We start from the raw sequence: 15,663 nt of genomic DNA on the forward strand, positions 1-15,663 counted from the left end.
AGTCAACCTGTGGCACTCCTTGCCAGAGGATGTTGTGAAGGCCAAGACTATAACGTGGTTCAGAAAAGAATGAGAGAAGTTCCTGGACGACACACGTGGAGACAGGGCCTGGGAGCTGGCCTGGTGCCGCAGCCTCACCTGCAATGCCCAGGAAGCGGTGGGAGAAGATGGAGAGCTGGATGGTGTCGAGCTGGGTGCTGATGGGGCCCTGCTTCTCGGAGCCCACGGCAATGCTGATGTCCCCATGGCGGGTGATGGAGGCCGTGCAGCCCGGCTCAATGAGGATGGTGCTGAGGAATGAGGCTGTGTTACTGCACATGCCCTGGGGAGGGTTCCCCAGGGCAGCACTTCCCATCGCCCCCCAGGACGTCCATCACCACCCACTGTCCAGAACTCCCTGAACCGCACTGCAGAGCCTCTCATGCAGGAGGGACAGAGACTTCCCCAGCCACAGAGCAAGTCAGAGGCTGGGCCGGGCACAGCACCCAGAAGCGCTGACCATCGATCTCAGCCCGGACCGGCTCTACCCTCTCGACACCGGGCACAGCACCCAGGAGCGCTGACCATCGATCTCAGCCCAGCCCAGCTCTCCCCTCTCGACACCGGGCACAGCACCCAGGAGCACTGACCACCCATCTCAGCCCGGCCCAGCTCTACCCTCTCGACACCGGGCACAGCACCCAGGAGCACTGACCACCCATTTCAGCTCGGCCCAGCTCTACCCTGTCGATACCGGGCACAGCACCCAGGAGCACTGACCACCCATCTCAGCCCGGCCCGGCTCTACCCTGTCAACTCTGGGCACAGCACCCAGGAGCGCTGACCACCCATCTCAGCCCGGCCCAGCTCTACCCTCTCAACACCGGGCACAGCACCCAGGAGCGCTGACCACCCATCTCAGCTCGGCCCAGCTCTACCCTGTCGATACCGGGCACAGCACCCAGGAGCACTGACCACCCATCTCAGCCCGGCCCGGCTCTACCCTGTCAACTCTGTGCACAGCACCCAGGAGTGCTGACCACCCATCTCAGCTCGGCCCAGCTCTACCCTGTCGATACCGGGCACAGCACCCAGGAGCACTGACCACCCATCTCAGCCCGGCCCGGCTCTACCCTGTCAACTCTGGGCACAGCACCCAGGAGCGCTGACCACCCATCTCAGCCCGGCCCAGCTCTACCCTCTCAACACCGGGCACAGCACCCAGGAGCGCTGACCACCCCTCTCAGCCCGGCCCAGCTCTCCCCTGTCGACACTGGGCACAGCACCCAGGCATCCTGATGCCCAGCGTCCTCCTTTCACCATTGGCCCAGGCTCTCCCCGCAGTGATGGGAATAGAACTCATATGTCCGGGCTCCATCTACCCCTCCTCCTACCTGTTCTTATCAATGATGATGCTGGGGCCGGGGATGGAGTGGTCCCAGGACAGATCCTCCAGCAGGTACACGCAGGTGTCCAGGTAGCCATCGGTGAAATAGCAGCGGGTCACCTGGCCAGGGAGAAAAAGGGGATGCCCTGAGAGTGCCTGGGCCCAGGTTCCCCCAACCCCGCCCTGCTGTGCATCACTTAACAGGGAACCCCCTCCGCCGCCCCCTGGCATAGCTGGAGCCATTGTCTCAGCAGTTCAGATTGTGGGGCCATGGGCCAGGCACTGATCCTGCCCTGCCCCAGAGGAGCCATCTGGACCCACAGGCCATGGCTCAGCGCATTCAGAGCACGCCTGGGCCCCAGGCAGCCTGCCCTCCCTGCACTCAGCGCCCCGCGGGCCTGTGGTGCGCAGGAGAGGTGCCCATTGTGCCGCCCCCTCTCTGGGAAGAGCTGAGCCCCCAGGATCTGCTCCGAGGCAGGGCATGCGGGAGGACCAGCAGATCACTGACAGGCAGGGGCTTGTGGGTTTGCCCTGGGAGAGGTGCTGCCGCATCCCAGAGCCCACCTGCCCCTAGGCAGGGAGGGAGCGACCCCCTCTCCACTGCCCCAGGGTGGGGGGCGCTCACGGCGGGGCGGGAGAGCGCTGCTCCCTCAGTCTCACCGTCTCCACACGGGCAGGTCTGCCGCTGGCCGCGACTGGCTCGTCCTGACCAATCCCGGTGCTCCCAGTGCCTCGCACCCGCACATCATCCACCACCACAGGGCGCCCGGGGATGGTGAAGCCAAACTCTTTCAGGTACCTGCAGGGCCAGGCAGCCGTTACCCCAGACACACGCTGCACCGGGGCTGCAGAGATGCCCATCAGCCCGGCACGTGGCTGAGAACAAGCCCCGCTGCACCCCTTGCAAGGCAGGGCTCCTCTGGGCCACAGGTGGGGCAGGGGCAGTGGCCTGGCAGACACAAGGCAAGTCTCCAGCGAGCCCTGGGTAGTTGCTGCCCACTAACCCTCAGGTGCCCAGTGACCATGAGATGGTCGAGTTCAGGATCCTGACACAGGGAAGAAAGGAGAGCAGCAGAATACAGACCCTGGACTTCAGAAAAGCAGACTTTGACTCCCTCAGGGAACTGATGTGCAGGATCCCTTGGGAGAATAACATGAGTGGGAAAGGAGTCATACATAGAATCATAGAATATCAGGGTTGGAAGGGACCTCAGGAGGTCATCTAGTCCAACCCCCTGCTCAAAGCAGGACCAATGGATGTATTGTATCTTGACTTTAGCAAAGCTTTTGACACGGTCTCCCACAGTATTCTTGTCAGCAAGTTAAAGAAGTATGGGCTGGATGAATGCACTATAAGGTGGGTAGAAAGTTGCCTAGATTGTCGGGCTCAACGGGTAGTGATCAATGGCTCCATGTCTAGTTGGCAGCCGGTGTCAAGTGGAGTGCCCCAGGGGTCAGTCCTGGGGCTGGTTTTGTTCAATATCTTCATAAATGATCTGGAGGATGGTGTGGATTGCACTCTCAGCAAATTTGCGGATGATATTAAACTGGGAGGAGTGGTAGATATACTGGAGGGCAGGGATAGGATACAGAGGGACCTAGACAAATTGGAGGATTGGGCCAAAAGAAATCTGATGAGGTTCAATAAGGATAAGTGCAGGGTCCTGCACTTAGGACAGAAGAACCCAATGCACAGCTACAGACTAGGGACCGAATGGCTCAGCAGCAGTTCTGCGGAAAAGGACCTAGGGGTGACAGTGGCAAGAAGCTGGATATGAGTCAGCAGTGTGCCCTTGTTGCCAAGAAGGCCAATGGCATTTTGGGATGTATAAGTAGAGGCATAGCGAGCAGATCGAGGGACGTGATCGTCCCCCTCTATTCAACATTGGTGAGGTGTCCAGTTTTGGGCCCCACACTACAAGAAGGATGTGGATAAATTGGAAAGAGTCCAGCGAAGGGCAACAAAAATTATTAGGGGTCTGGAACACATGACTTATGAGGAGAGGCTGAGGGAACTGGGATTGTTTAGTCTGCGGAAAAGAAGAATGAGGGGGGATTTGATAGCTGCTTTCAACTACCTGAAAGGTGGTTCCAGAGAAGATGGTTCTAGACTATTCTCAGTGGTGGAAGAGGACAGAACAAGGAGTAATGGTCTCAAGTTGCAGTGGGGGAGGTTTAGGTTGGATATTAGGAAAAACTTTTTCACTAGGAGGGTGGTGAAACACTGGAATCCGTTGCCTAGGGAGGTGGTGGAATCTCCTTCCTTAGAAGTTTTTAAGATCAGGCTTGACAAAGCCCTGGCTGGGATGATTTAATTGGGGATGGGTCCTGCTTTTGAGCAGGGGGTTGGACTAGATGACCTCCTGAGGTCCCTTCCAACCCTGATATTCTATGATTCTATGATTCAATCCCCAGCGAAATCATCCCAGGAGAGCTGGCTATATTTTAAAGAATCCTTATTGAGGTTGCAGAAACAAACCATTCCTATGTGGAGAAAGAATAGTAAATATGGCAGGCGACCAGCTTGGCTTAACAGTGAAATCCTTGCTGATCTTGAACACAAAAAAGAAGCTTACAAGAAGTGGAAGATTGGGCAAATGACCAGGGAAGAGTATAAAAATATTGCTCAGGCTTGCAGGAGTGAAATCAGGAGGGCCAAATCACACCTGGAGTTGCAGCTAGCAAGAGATGTTGAGAGTAACAAGAAGGGTTTCTTCAGGTACAAGAAGAAAGTCAAGGAAAGTGTGGGCCCCTCACTGAATGGCGGAGGCAACCTAGTGACAGAGGATGTGGAAAAAGCGAATGTTGCAAGGCACTGCATTTAGCCGTATGGAGTGGAAATCTATCAACTGCATGAAAAAACTTGTACAGATACAGACAGACATCATCTTCCTTTCCAAATGCAAACAGATGGACATCATACCAAAAGGACTGAAGGTAAAAAATCCATTACAATCGACATACCACACAGACTATGCTGACAGCTTGTGCCGCACGCTCTCAAAGAAACTGTGGAATCACCTGATCAACATCCTCTACTGCAAACAGGGAAAGATTAAGAATGAGCTCTCAAAACTGGATACTCTCATAAAAACCAACCTTCCACACAAACTTCCTCGTGGTTGGACTTTACTAAAACTAGACAAGCCATTTACAACGCACACTTTGCTTCTCTACAAAAGAAAAAGGACACTAAACTTTCTAAACTACTACATGCTACAAGGGGCCACAGCAATGGTTCCCTCAACCCACCTAGCAATATTGTTAACCTATCCAACTATACTCTCAGCCCAGCAGAAGCAGCTATTCTATCTCGGGGCCTCTCCTTCTGCCCCTCCACCCCCACGAACATGATACAGTTCGGTGGTGACCTAGAATCCCTATTTTCGACGTCTCCGACTCAAGGAATATTTCCAAAATACCTCTGAACAGCATACTAATCCACAGAGGTCTCCCTACCAACACTACAGAAAGAGGGATTCTAGGTGGACTCCTCCTGAAGGTCGAAACAGCAGACTGGACTTCTACATAGACTGCTTCCGCCGACGTGCACGGGCTGAAATTGTGGAAAAGCAGCATCACTTGCCCCATAACCTCAGCCATGCGGAACGCAATGCCATCCACAGCCTCAGAAACAACTCTGACATCATAATCAAAAAGGCTGACAAAGGAGGTGCTGTTGTCATCATGAATAGGTCGGAATATGAACAAGAGGCTGCTCGGCAGCTCTCCAACACAAGTTTCTACAAGCCATTACCCTCTGATCCCACTGAGGGTTACCAAAAGAAACTACAGCATTTGCTCAAGAAACTTCCTGAAAAAGCACAAGATCAAATCCGCACAGACACACCCCTGGAACTCCGACCTGGGATATTCTATCTGCTACCCAAGATCCATAAACCTGGATATCCTGGACGTCCCATCATCTCAGGCATTGGCACCCTGACAGCAGCATTGTCTGGCTATGGAGACTCCCTCCTCAGGCCCTATGCTACCAGCACTCCCAGCTACCTTCGAGACACCACTGACTTCCTGAGGAAACTACAATCCATCGGTGATCTTCCTGATAACACCATCCTGGCCACTATGGATGTAGAAGCCCTCTACACCAACATTCCACACAAAGATGGACTACAAGCCGTCAAGAACACTATCCCCGATAATGTCACGACTAACCTGGTGGCTGAACTTTGTGACTTTGTCCTTACCCATAACTATTTCACATTTGGGGACAATGTATACCTTCAGATCAGTGGCACTGCTATGGGTACCCGCAGGGCCCCACAGTATGCCAACATTTTTATGGCTGATTTAGAACAACGCTTCCTCAGCTCTCGTCCCCTAAAGCCCCTACTCTACTTGCGCTATATTGATGACATCTTCATCATCTGGACCCATGGAAAAGAAGCCCTTGAGGAATTCCACCATGATTTCAACAATTTCCATCCCACCACCAACCTCAGCCTGGTCCAGTCCACACAAGAGATCCACTTCCTGGATACTACAGTGCTAATAAACAATGGTCACATAAACACCACCCTATACCGGAAACCTACTGACCGCTATTCCTACCTGCATGCCTCCAGCTTTCACCCTGACCACACCACACGATCCATCGTCTACAGCCAAGCTCTGCGATACAACCGCATTTGCTCCAACCCCTCAGACAGAGACAAACACCTACAAGATCTCTGTCAAGCTTTCTTACAACTACAATACCCACCTGCAGAAGTAAAGAAACAGATTGATAGAGCCAGAAGAGTTCCCAGAAGTTACCTACTACAGGACAGGCCTAACAAAGAAAATAACAGAACGCCACTAGCCGTCACCTTCAGCCCCCAACTAAAACCCCTCCAACGCATTATTAAGGATCTACAACCTATCCTAAAGGATGACCCAACACTCTCACAAATCTTGGGAGACAGGCCAGTCCTTGCCTACAGACAGCCCCGCAACCTGAAGCAAATACTCAACAACAACCACATACCACACAACAGAACCACTAACCCAGGAACTTATCCTTGCAACAAAGCCCGTTGCCAATTGTGCCCACATATCTATTCAGGGGACACCATCACAGGGCCTAATAACATCAGCCACACTATCAGAGGCTCGTTCACCTGCACATCCACCAATGTGATATATGCCATCATGTGCCAGCAATGCCCCTCTGCCATGTACATTGGTCATACTGGACAGTCTCTACGTAAAAGAATAAATGGACACAAATCAGATGTCAAGAATTATAACATTCATAAACCAGTCGGAGAACACTTCAATCTCTCTGGTCACGCAATCACAGACATGAAGGTCGCTATCTTAAAACAAAAAAACTTCAAATCCAGACTCCAGCGAGAAACTGCTGAATTGGAATTCATTTGCAAATTGGATACTATTAATTTAGGCTTAAATAGAGACTGGGAGTGGCTAAGTCATTTTGCAAGGTAGCCTATTTCCTCTTGTTTTTTCCTACCCCCCCGCCCCGATGTTCTGGTTTAACTTGGATTTAAACTTGGAGAGTGGTCAGTTTGGATGAGCTATTACCAGCAGGAGAGTGAGTTTGTGTGTGTATGGGGGTGGGGCGGATGTGAGAAAACCTGGATTTGTGCAGGAAATAGCCCAACTTGATTATCATGCACATTGTGTAAAGAGTTGTCACTTTGGATGGGCTATCACCAGCAGGACAGTGAATTTGTGTAGGGGGGTGGAGGGTGAGAAAACCTGGATTTGTGCTGGAAATGGCCCACCCTGATGATCACTTTAGATAAGCTATTACCAGCAGTACAGTGGGGTGGGAGGAGGTATTGTTTCATGATCTCTGTGTGTATATAAAGCCTGCTGCAGTTTCCACGGTATGCATCTGATGAAGTGAGCTGTAGCTCACGAAAGCTCATGCTCAAATAAATTGGTTAGTCTCTAAGGTGCCACAAGTCCTCCTTTTCTTTTTGCGAATGCTTTTTTTGCCTCTGTCTTCACGAACAAGGTCAGCTCCCAGACTGCTGCACTGGGCAGCACAGCATGGGGAGGAGGTGACCAGCCCACTGTGGAGAAAGAAGTGGTTCGGGACTATTTAGAAAAGCTGGACGAGCACAAGTCCATGGGGCCAGATGCGCTGCAACCGAGGGTGCTAAAGGAGTTGGCGGCTGTGATTGCAGAGCCATTGGCCATTATCTTTGAAAACTCGTGGCGAACCGGGGAAGTCCCGGATGACTGGAAAAAGGCTAATGTAGTGCCAATCTTTAAAAAAGGGAAGGAGGAGGATCCTGGGAACTACAGGCCAGTCAGCCTCACCTCAGTCCCTGGAAAAATCATGGAGCAGGTCCTCTAGGAATCAATTCTGAAGCACTTACACGAGAGGAAAGTGATCAGGAACAGTCAGCATGGATTCACCAAGGGCAATTCATGCCTGACTAATCTAATTGCCTTCTATGACGAGATAACTGGCTCTGTGGATGAGGGGAAAGCAGTGGACGTGTTGTTCCTTGACTTTAGCAAAGCTTTTGACACGGTCTCCCACAGTATTCTTGCCAGTAAGTTAAAGAAGTATGGGCTGGATGAATGGACTATAAGGTGGATAGAAAGTTGGCTAGATCATCGGGCTCAACGGGTAGTGATCAATGGCTCCACGTCTAGTTGGCAGCCGGTATCAAGTGGAGTGCCCCAAGGGTCGGTCCTGGGGCCGGTTTTGTTCAATATCTTCATTAATGATCTGGAGGATGGCGTGGATTGCACCCTCAGCAAGTTTGCAGATGACACTAAACTGGGAGGAGAGGTAGATATGCTGGAGGGGAGGGATAGGATACAGAGGGACCTAGACAAATTGGAGGATTGGGCCAAAAGAAATCTGATGAGGTTCAACAAGGACAAGGGCAGAGACCTGCACTTAGGACGGAAGAATCCCATGCACCGCTACAGACTAGGGACCGAATGGCTCGGCAGCAGTTCTGCAGAAAAGGACCTAGGGGTGACAGTGGACGAGAAGCTGGATAGGAGTTAACAGTGTGCCCTTGTTGCCAAGAAGGCCAATGGCATTTTGGGATGTATAAGTAGGGGCATTGCCAGCAGATCGAGGGACGTGATCGTTCCCTTCTATTTGACACTGGTGAGGCCTCATCTGGTGTACTGTGTCCAGTTTTGGGCCCCACACTACAAGAAGGATGTGGAAAAATTGGGGAGAGTCCAGCGAAGGGCAACAAAAATGATTAGGGGACTGGAACACATGACTTATGAGGAGAGGCTGAGGGAAATGGGATTGTTTAGTCTGCGGAAGAGAAGAATGAGGGGGGATTTGATAGCTGCTTTCAATTACCTGAAAGGGGGTTCCAAAGAGGATGGCTCTAGCCTATTCTCAGTGGTAGAAGAGGACAGGACAAGGAGTAATGGTCTCAAGTTGCAGTGGGGAGGTCAAGGTTGGATATTAGGAAAAACTATTTCACTAGGAGGGTGGTGAAGCACTGGAATGGGTTCCCTAGGGAGGTGGTGGAATCTGCATCCTTAGAGGTTTTTAAGGTCAGGCTTGACAAAGCCCTGGTTGGGATGGTTTCGTTGGGGATTGGTCCTGCTTTGAGCAGGGGGTTGGACTAGATGACCTCCTGAGGTCCCTTCCAACCCTGATCTTCTAGGATTCTGTGATTAAGCCCAGGGCCCTCAGGATCGTGCCACGGTGCACATCAGTCGTTCTGGGAGAAGCACAGGGCAGCAACTCCTCCCCCCAGGGCCTAGGCAGACCCCTGCCCGAAGGGATGGCAGCCGCAGCCCCAATGCTGCCGGGGGAAGGAGAGGCCCAGGCCCCTGCGTGGGGCAAGGGACACCCACCTGCTGGAGAAGGCGGCGCGGAAGTCCCCGGCCCGGCAGGAATCGGACGTGGCCGGGTGCCCCTTGGCCGAGCACATGAGGGCACAGTCTGTGCGCTCATAGCGCAGGTTCAGGAAGGGCTCCGTGCGGATCTGAGACCTGGGTGGGGAGGGAGCGGTTAGCTGCGGGGGGGTGGGGGGGTTCTAGACAGAGAGCCCACCCGCCTGCTGCATGTTAGAGAGCCCACCCGCCCCCCTGAAAGCTCCCCCGCCCCCCGAGAGCCCGTCCCCCCGCCAGAGAGCCCCGCCCGCCCCCCTGAAAGCTCCCCCGCCCCCCGAGAGCCCGCCCCCCCGCCAGAGAGCCCCGCCCGCCCCCCTGAAAGCTCCCCCGCCCCCCCGAGAGCCCGCCCCCCTGCCAGAGAGCCCGCCCGCCCTCCTGAAAGCTCCCCCGCCCCCCGAGAGCCCGCCCCCCTGAAAGCCCGCCTGCCTGCTGAGTGCTAGAGAGCCCATCTGCCCACCCCCCAAGAGCCCGCCCCCCACCTGAGAGCCCGCACCTGCCCGCCCGGAGAAAGCAGTGGGAGGTGCTGATGCAAACCCCGGGGCAGAGGGTGACGGGCCCCTCCTGATCCCTGCAGCACCCAGTGCTTTCTCCTCGGGGCGTCCAGCCGGCAGCACCCCAGCTCCAGACCCCGGTGGGCAGCCCTGGGCCAGTGGGGCGGGTACCTGGGGAAGCCCTGGGCCTGCAGGGCCCGCACACACTCGGTCTCCAGCGCCGCCAGGCGCTCGTCCAGCTGGGCATAGGCCTGGGGCCCGTAGCGCAGGGAGCAGGGCTCCTGGGCCTCGTGCACCACGTCCGCCAGGGCCAGGCCGTAGGCCGACAGGATCCCGCTGTGCCTGCAAGGAGACCCGGAGTGAGGGCTCCAGCTCGGTCCTCAGGGCAACGCGGCGGGGGGCACCCTGAGCCGGGCAGAGCGGCCCCTGGCCAGTCCCAGGGCGCGGGTCCAGCTACGCAGGAACCACAGGCTCCCCCCAGTCCCCCCACTCCCAGCACCCATACCAGCTCCCCCCAGGTTCCCACGCTCAGTGCCCGGCCCAGCTCCCCCCGTCTCCCCACTCCCAGCGCCCGGCCCTGCTCCCCCCGTCTCCCCACTCCCAGCGCCCGGCCCTGCTCCCCCTACCCCCAGCGCCCAGCCCTGCTCCCCCCACTCCCAGCGCCCGGCCCTGCTCCCCCCGTCCCCCCACTCCCAGCGCCCGGCCCAGCTCCCCCCGTCTCCCCACTCCCAGCGCCCGGCCCAGCTTCCCCTACCCCCAGCGCCCAGCCCAGCTCCCCCCAGGTTCCCCCGCTCAGTGCCCAGCCCAGCTCCCCCCATCCCCCTATTCCCAGCGCCCGGCCCTTCTCCCCCCGTCCCCCCACTCCCAGCACCCGTCCCAGCTCCCCCCAGGTTCCCACGCTCAGTGCCCGGCCCAGCTCCCCCCGTCTCCCCACTCCCAGCGCCCGGCCCTGCTCCCCCCGTCCCCCCACTCCCAGCGCCCGGCCCAGCTTCCCCTACCCCCAGCGCCCAGCCCTGCTCCCCCCACTCCCAAAACCCGGCCCAGTTCCCCCCAGATTCCCCCGCTCAGTGCCCGGCCCAGCTCCCCCCATCCCCCCATTCCCAGCGCCCGGCCCAGCTCCCCCTGTCCCCCCACTCCCAGCGCCCGGCCCTGCTCCCCCTGTCCCCCCACTCCCAGCGCCCGGCCCAGCTCCCCCTGTCACCCCACTCCCAGCGCCCAGCCCTGCTCCCCCCACTCCCAGCGCCCGGCCCTTCTCCCCCCGTCCCCCCACTCCCAGCACCCGTCCCAGCTCCCCCTGTCACCCCACTCCCAGCGCCCGGCCCAGCTCCCCCTGTCCCCCCACTCCCAGCGCCCATACCAGCTTCCCCTACCCCAGCGCCCAGCCCTGCTCCCCCCACTCCCAGCACCCGGCCCAGCTCCCCCCAGGTTCCCCCGCTCAGTGCCCGGCCCAGCTCCCCCCGTCTCCCCACTCCCAGCGCCCGGCCCTGCTCCCCCCAGATTCCCCCGCTCAGTGCCCAGCCCAGCTCCCCCCATTCCCAGCGCCCGGCCCTTCTCCCCCCGTCCCCCCACTCCCAGCACCCAGCCCAGCTCCCCCCAGGTTCCCACGCTCAGCGCCCGGCCCTGCTCCCCCCGTCTCCCCACTCCCAGCGCCCGGCCCTGCTCCCCCCATCCCCCCACTCCCAGCGCCCGGCCCAGCTTCCCCTACCCCCAGCGCCCAGCCCTGCTCCCCCCACTCCCAGCACCCGGCCCAGCTCCCCCCAGGTTCCCCCGCTCAGTGCCCAGCCCAGCTCCCCCCATCCCCCCATTCCCAGCGCCCGGCCCTTCTCCCCCCGTCCCCCAACTCCCAGCACCCGGCCAAGCTCCCCCCAGGTTCCCCCGCTCAGTGCCCAGCCCAGCTGCCCCCATCCCCCCATTCCCAGCACCCGTCCCAGCTCCCCCCGTCCCCCCACTCCCAGGGCCCGTCCCAGCTCCCCCCGTCCCCCCACTCCCAGCGCCCAGCCCTGCTCCCCCCACTCCCAGCGCCCTGCCCAGCTTCCCCTACCCCCAGCGCCCAGCCCTGCTCCCCCCACTCCCAGCACCCGGCCCAGTTCCCCCAAGGTTCCCCCGCTCAGTGCCCAGCCCAGCTCCCCCCATACCCCCATTCCCAGCGCCCGGCCCTTCTCCCCCCGTCCCCCCACTCCCAGCACCCGGCCCTTCTCCCCCCGTCTCCCCACTCCCAGCGCCCGGCCCTGCTCCCCCTACCCCCAGCGCCCAGCCCTGCTCCCCCCACTCCCAGCGCCCGGCCCTGCTCCCCCCGTCCCCCCACTCCCAGCGCCCGGCCCAGCTCCCCCCGTCTCCCCACTCCCAGCGCCCGGCCCAGCTTCCCCTACCCCCAGCGCCCAGCCCAGCTCCCCCCAGGTTCCCCCGCTCAGTGCCCAGCCCAGCTCCCCCCATCCCCCTATTCCCAGCGCCCGGCCCTTCTCCCCCCGTCCCCCCACTCCCAGCACCCGTCCCAGCTCCCCCCAGGTTCCCACGCTCAGTGCCCGGCCCAGCTCCCCCCGTCTCCCCACTCCCAGCGCCCGGCCCTGCTCCCCCCGTCCCCCCACTCCCAGCGCCCGGCCCAGCTTCCCCTACCCCCAGCGCCCAGCCCTGCTCCCCCCACTCCCAAAACCCGGCCCAGTTCCCCCCAGATTCCCCCGCTCAGTGCCCGGCCCAGCTCCCCCCATCCCCCCATTCCCAGCGCCCGGCCCAGCTCCCCCCGTCTCCCCACTCCCAGCGCCCGGCCCTGCTCCCCCTGTCCCCCCACTCCCAGCGCCCGGCCCAGCTCCCCCTGTCACCCCACTCCCAGCGCCCGGCCCAGCTCCCCCTGTCCCCCCACTCCCAGCGCCCAGCCCTGCTCCCCCCACTCCCAGCGCCCGGCCCTTCTCCCCCCGTCCCCCCACTCCCAGCACCCAGCCCAGCTCCCCCCAGGTTCCCACGCTCAGCGCCCGGCCCTGCTCCCCCCGTCTCCCCACTCCCAGCGCCCGGCCCTGCTCCCCCCATCCCCCCACTCCCAGCGCCCGGCCCAGCTTCCCCTACCCCCAGCGCCCAGCCCTGCTCCCCCCACTCCCAGCACCCGGCCCAGCTCCCCCCAGGTTCCCCCGCTCAGTGCCCAGCCCAGCTCCCCCCATCCCCCCATTCCCAGCGCCCGGCCCTTCTCCCCCCGTCCCCCCACTCCCAGCACCCGGCCAAGCTCCCCGCAGGTTCCCCCGCTCAGTGCCCAGCCCAGCTGCCCCCATCCCCCCATTCCCAGCACCCGTCCCAGCTCCCCCCGTCCCCCCACTCCCAGGGCCCGTCCCAGCTCCCCCCGTCCCCCCACTCCCAGCGCCCGGCCCTGCTCCCCCCATCCCCAACGCCCGGCCCAGCTTCCCCTACCCCCAGCGCCCAGCCCTGCTCCCCCCACTCCCAGCACCCGGCCCAGTTCCCCCAAGGTTCCCCCGCTCAGTGCCCAGCCCAGCTCCCCCCATCCCCCCATTCCCAGCGCCCGGCCCTTCTCCCCCCGTCCCCCCACTCCCAGCACCCGTCCCAGCTCCCCCTGTCACCCCACTCCCAGCGCCCGGCCCAGTTCCCCCCAGGTTCCCCCACTCAGTGCCCAGCCCAGCTCCCCCCATCACCCCACTCCCAGCGCCCTTCCCAGCTCCCCCCGTCCCCCCACTCCCAGCGCCTGGCCCAGCTCCCCCCGTCCCCCCATTCCCAGCGCCCGGCCCAGCTCCCCCCGTCCCCCCACTCCCAGCGCCCGGCCCAGCTCCCCCCGTCCCCCCACTCCCAGTGCCCGGCCCAGCTCCCCCCGTCCCCCCGCTCAGTGCCCGGCCCAGCTCCCCCCGTCCCCCCGCTCCCAGCACCCGGCCCAGCTCCCCCTGTCCCCCACTCCCAGCACCTGGTCCTGCTTCCCCCATCCCCCCACTCCCAGCGCCCGGCCCTTCTCCCCCCGTCCCCCCACTCCCAGCACCCAGCTCCCCCCAGCCCCCCACTCCCAGCGCCTGCCCCAGCTCCCCGGTACGTACTTGTGAATGAACACCCTCTTCATGCCCAGCGCACGGGCAATGGCGCAGGCGTGCTGCCCTCCTGCACCCCCGAAGCAGGCCAGCACGTGGTGCGAGGTATCGTGGCCCCTCGCCTACCAGAACCAGAGGAAGCGTCACCCACAGGGACATCAAACCGAGCCCCCCCACCCCGGCTCAGGGACCCAACCCCTCTTCCGGCAAACAGAGGCCCCCTGCCCAGGCGAGACCCAGGGAACCAACCCCCCCGGGGAACCGAGCTCCCCGCCCCGGAGCGGACCCAGGGAACCTGCCCCCACCCCCAGGAACTGAGCCCCCCTGGCAAGAGCCAGGAACCACCCCCACCCCCAGCCAGGGAACTGAGAGCGAGCCCCAGGAAACCTTCCCCACCCCCAGGAACAAGTCCTGGGGAACCTTCTCTCACCCGCAGGCAGGATGGGGCTGCACTTGGCCAGAGTCACCAGCCTGGCCTGAGCCTTCCCCTGGGCTCAGCACTGCGCGTAACACCGGGGAGCGCCGGGGCCCCGGCAGAGCCAGGAGCTGTCCATGAACAGCCCCTGGCTCTGCTCCCAGTGCCGGCATGGGAGCAGGGGTGGGGGACTCCTGGGCATTTTCCCGGGGTGGGGGGAGATGCCCTGCCAGCTCCGCGGAGACGAGGGGGCAGATGTCACCATCCTGGGGCTGATGGGCTGCAGCACTGCCCTGCCCCTACCTGGGTCAGGGAGCGGATGGGCCGGCACATGGCCTCGTTGGCCACCTGGATGAAGCCCATGGCCACCTCCTCCACAGTGAGAGAGGGGTGGGGGCCCGGCGCCTGGCTGGCCGGGAAGGCATTCACGCGGGCAGTGAGCTCCTGGAAGCCCTGCAGGGCGGCGTCCCGCGAGAGCGGCTGGTCCTCACCCGGCCCAAAGATGTGGGGGAAGTAATGGGGCAGCAGGCGGCCCAGACAAAGGTTGGCATCAGTCACTGTCAGGGGCCCCCCTGCAAAGACAAGGGGGTCAGTCGCTGCCACTCGCCAGCCCACCCAGACACGCCCCGGCACAGCAGAGCCCCGGCCTCACCCTTCCTGTAGGAGGCGGGGCCAGGATGGGCCCCCGCGGACTCAGGACCAACCACAAACAGCCCGGACCTGGTGGGGAGAGAAGGAGGAGGCGTTACTGCAGCACGGCCCCGGGCAGGCACGGGAGGCCCATGCAGCGGCATCGCCCTGCAGTTTGGGGCAGGGAGTGAAGGAGAACCCTGTGCCCAGCTGAGGGCACATGGGCAAGAGGAAGGAAAAGAGTGACCTAGATCAGACCCAGGCAGGGACAGTGCGGGTCACGCGCCAGCCCCGGGAAGTACCAGGAGATCTCCAATGAACACAAAGGGTCAGGAGCCCCGTTACATGCCCCTAGCGCCAGGCTGGGGCATCGGGGTCAGACCCGGGGGAGAGCGCCCCCTACTGAGCCCTCCCGCCCGGCAGCACATGCCCCTAGCGCCAGGCTGGGGCATCGGAGACAAACCCGGGGGAGAGCGCCCCCTACTGAGCCCCCCCCGCTCGGCAGCACACGCCCCTAGCGCCAGGCTGGGGCATCGGAGACAAACCCGGGGGAGAGCGCCCCCTACTGAGCCCCCCCCCCGGCAGCACACGCCCCTAGCGCCAGGCTGGGGCATCAGGGTCAGACCCAGGGGAGAGCGCCCCCTACTGAGCCCCCCCCGCCCGGCAGCACACGCCCCTAGCGCCAGGCTGGGGCATCAGGGTCAGACCCAGAGGAGAGCGCCCCCTACTGAGCCCCCCCCGCCCGGCAGCACACGCCCCTAGCGCCAGGCTGGGGCATCAGGGTCAGACCCGGGGGAGAGCGCCCCCTACTGAGGCCCCCCCCCCGGCAGCACACGCCCCTAGCACCAGGCAGGGGCATTGGGGTCAGACCCGGGGGAGAGCGCCCCCTACTGA

General features: G+C 61.5%; 1 protein-coding gene across 1 annotated transcript in view; it reads right to left on the bottom strand.

The window, feature by feature from the left end:
• The window catches only part of OPLAH (5-oxoprolinase, ATP-hydrolysing), a gene marked incomplete at its 3' end in the record, with an annotated part of 50,466 nt that overhangs the window by 26,649 nt on the left and 8,154 nt on the right, over positions 1 to 15,663 (bottom strand). Inside the window, 8 exon segments of the mRNA XM_084621792.1 lie at positions 139 to 290; positions 1,374 to 1,486; positions 2,027 to 2,165; positions 9,182 to 9,319; positions 9,883 to 10,053; positions 13,734 to 13,846; positions 14,443 to 14,711; positions 14,792 to 14,859. Of these exon segments, the coding sequence (XP_084477918.1) occupies positions 139 to 290; positions 1,374 to 1,486; positions 2,027 to 2,165; positions 9,182 to 9,319; positions 9,883 to 10,053; positions 13,734 to 13,846; positions 14,443 to 14,711; positions 14,792 to 14,859 (1,163 nt within the window).

Source organism: Lepidochelys olivacea (genome assembly GCF_965140295.1).
Source record: "Lepidochelys olivacea isolate rLepOli2 genome assembly, chromosome: 2".
Classification (NCBI taxonomy): domain Eukaryota; kingdom Metazoa; phylum Chordata; order Testudines; family Cheloniidae; genus Lepidochelys; species Lepidochelys olivacea.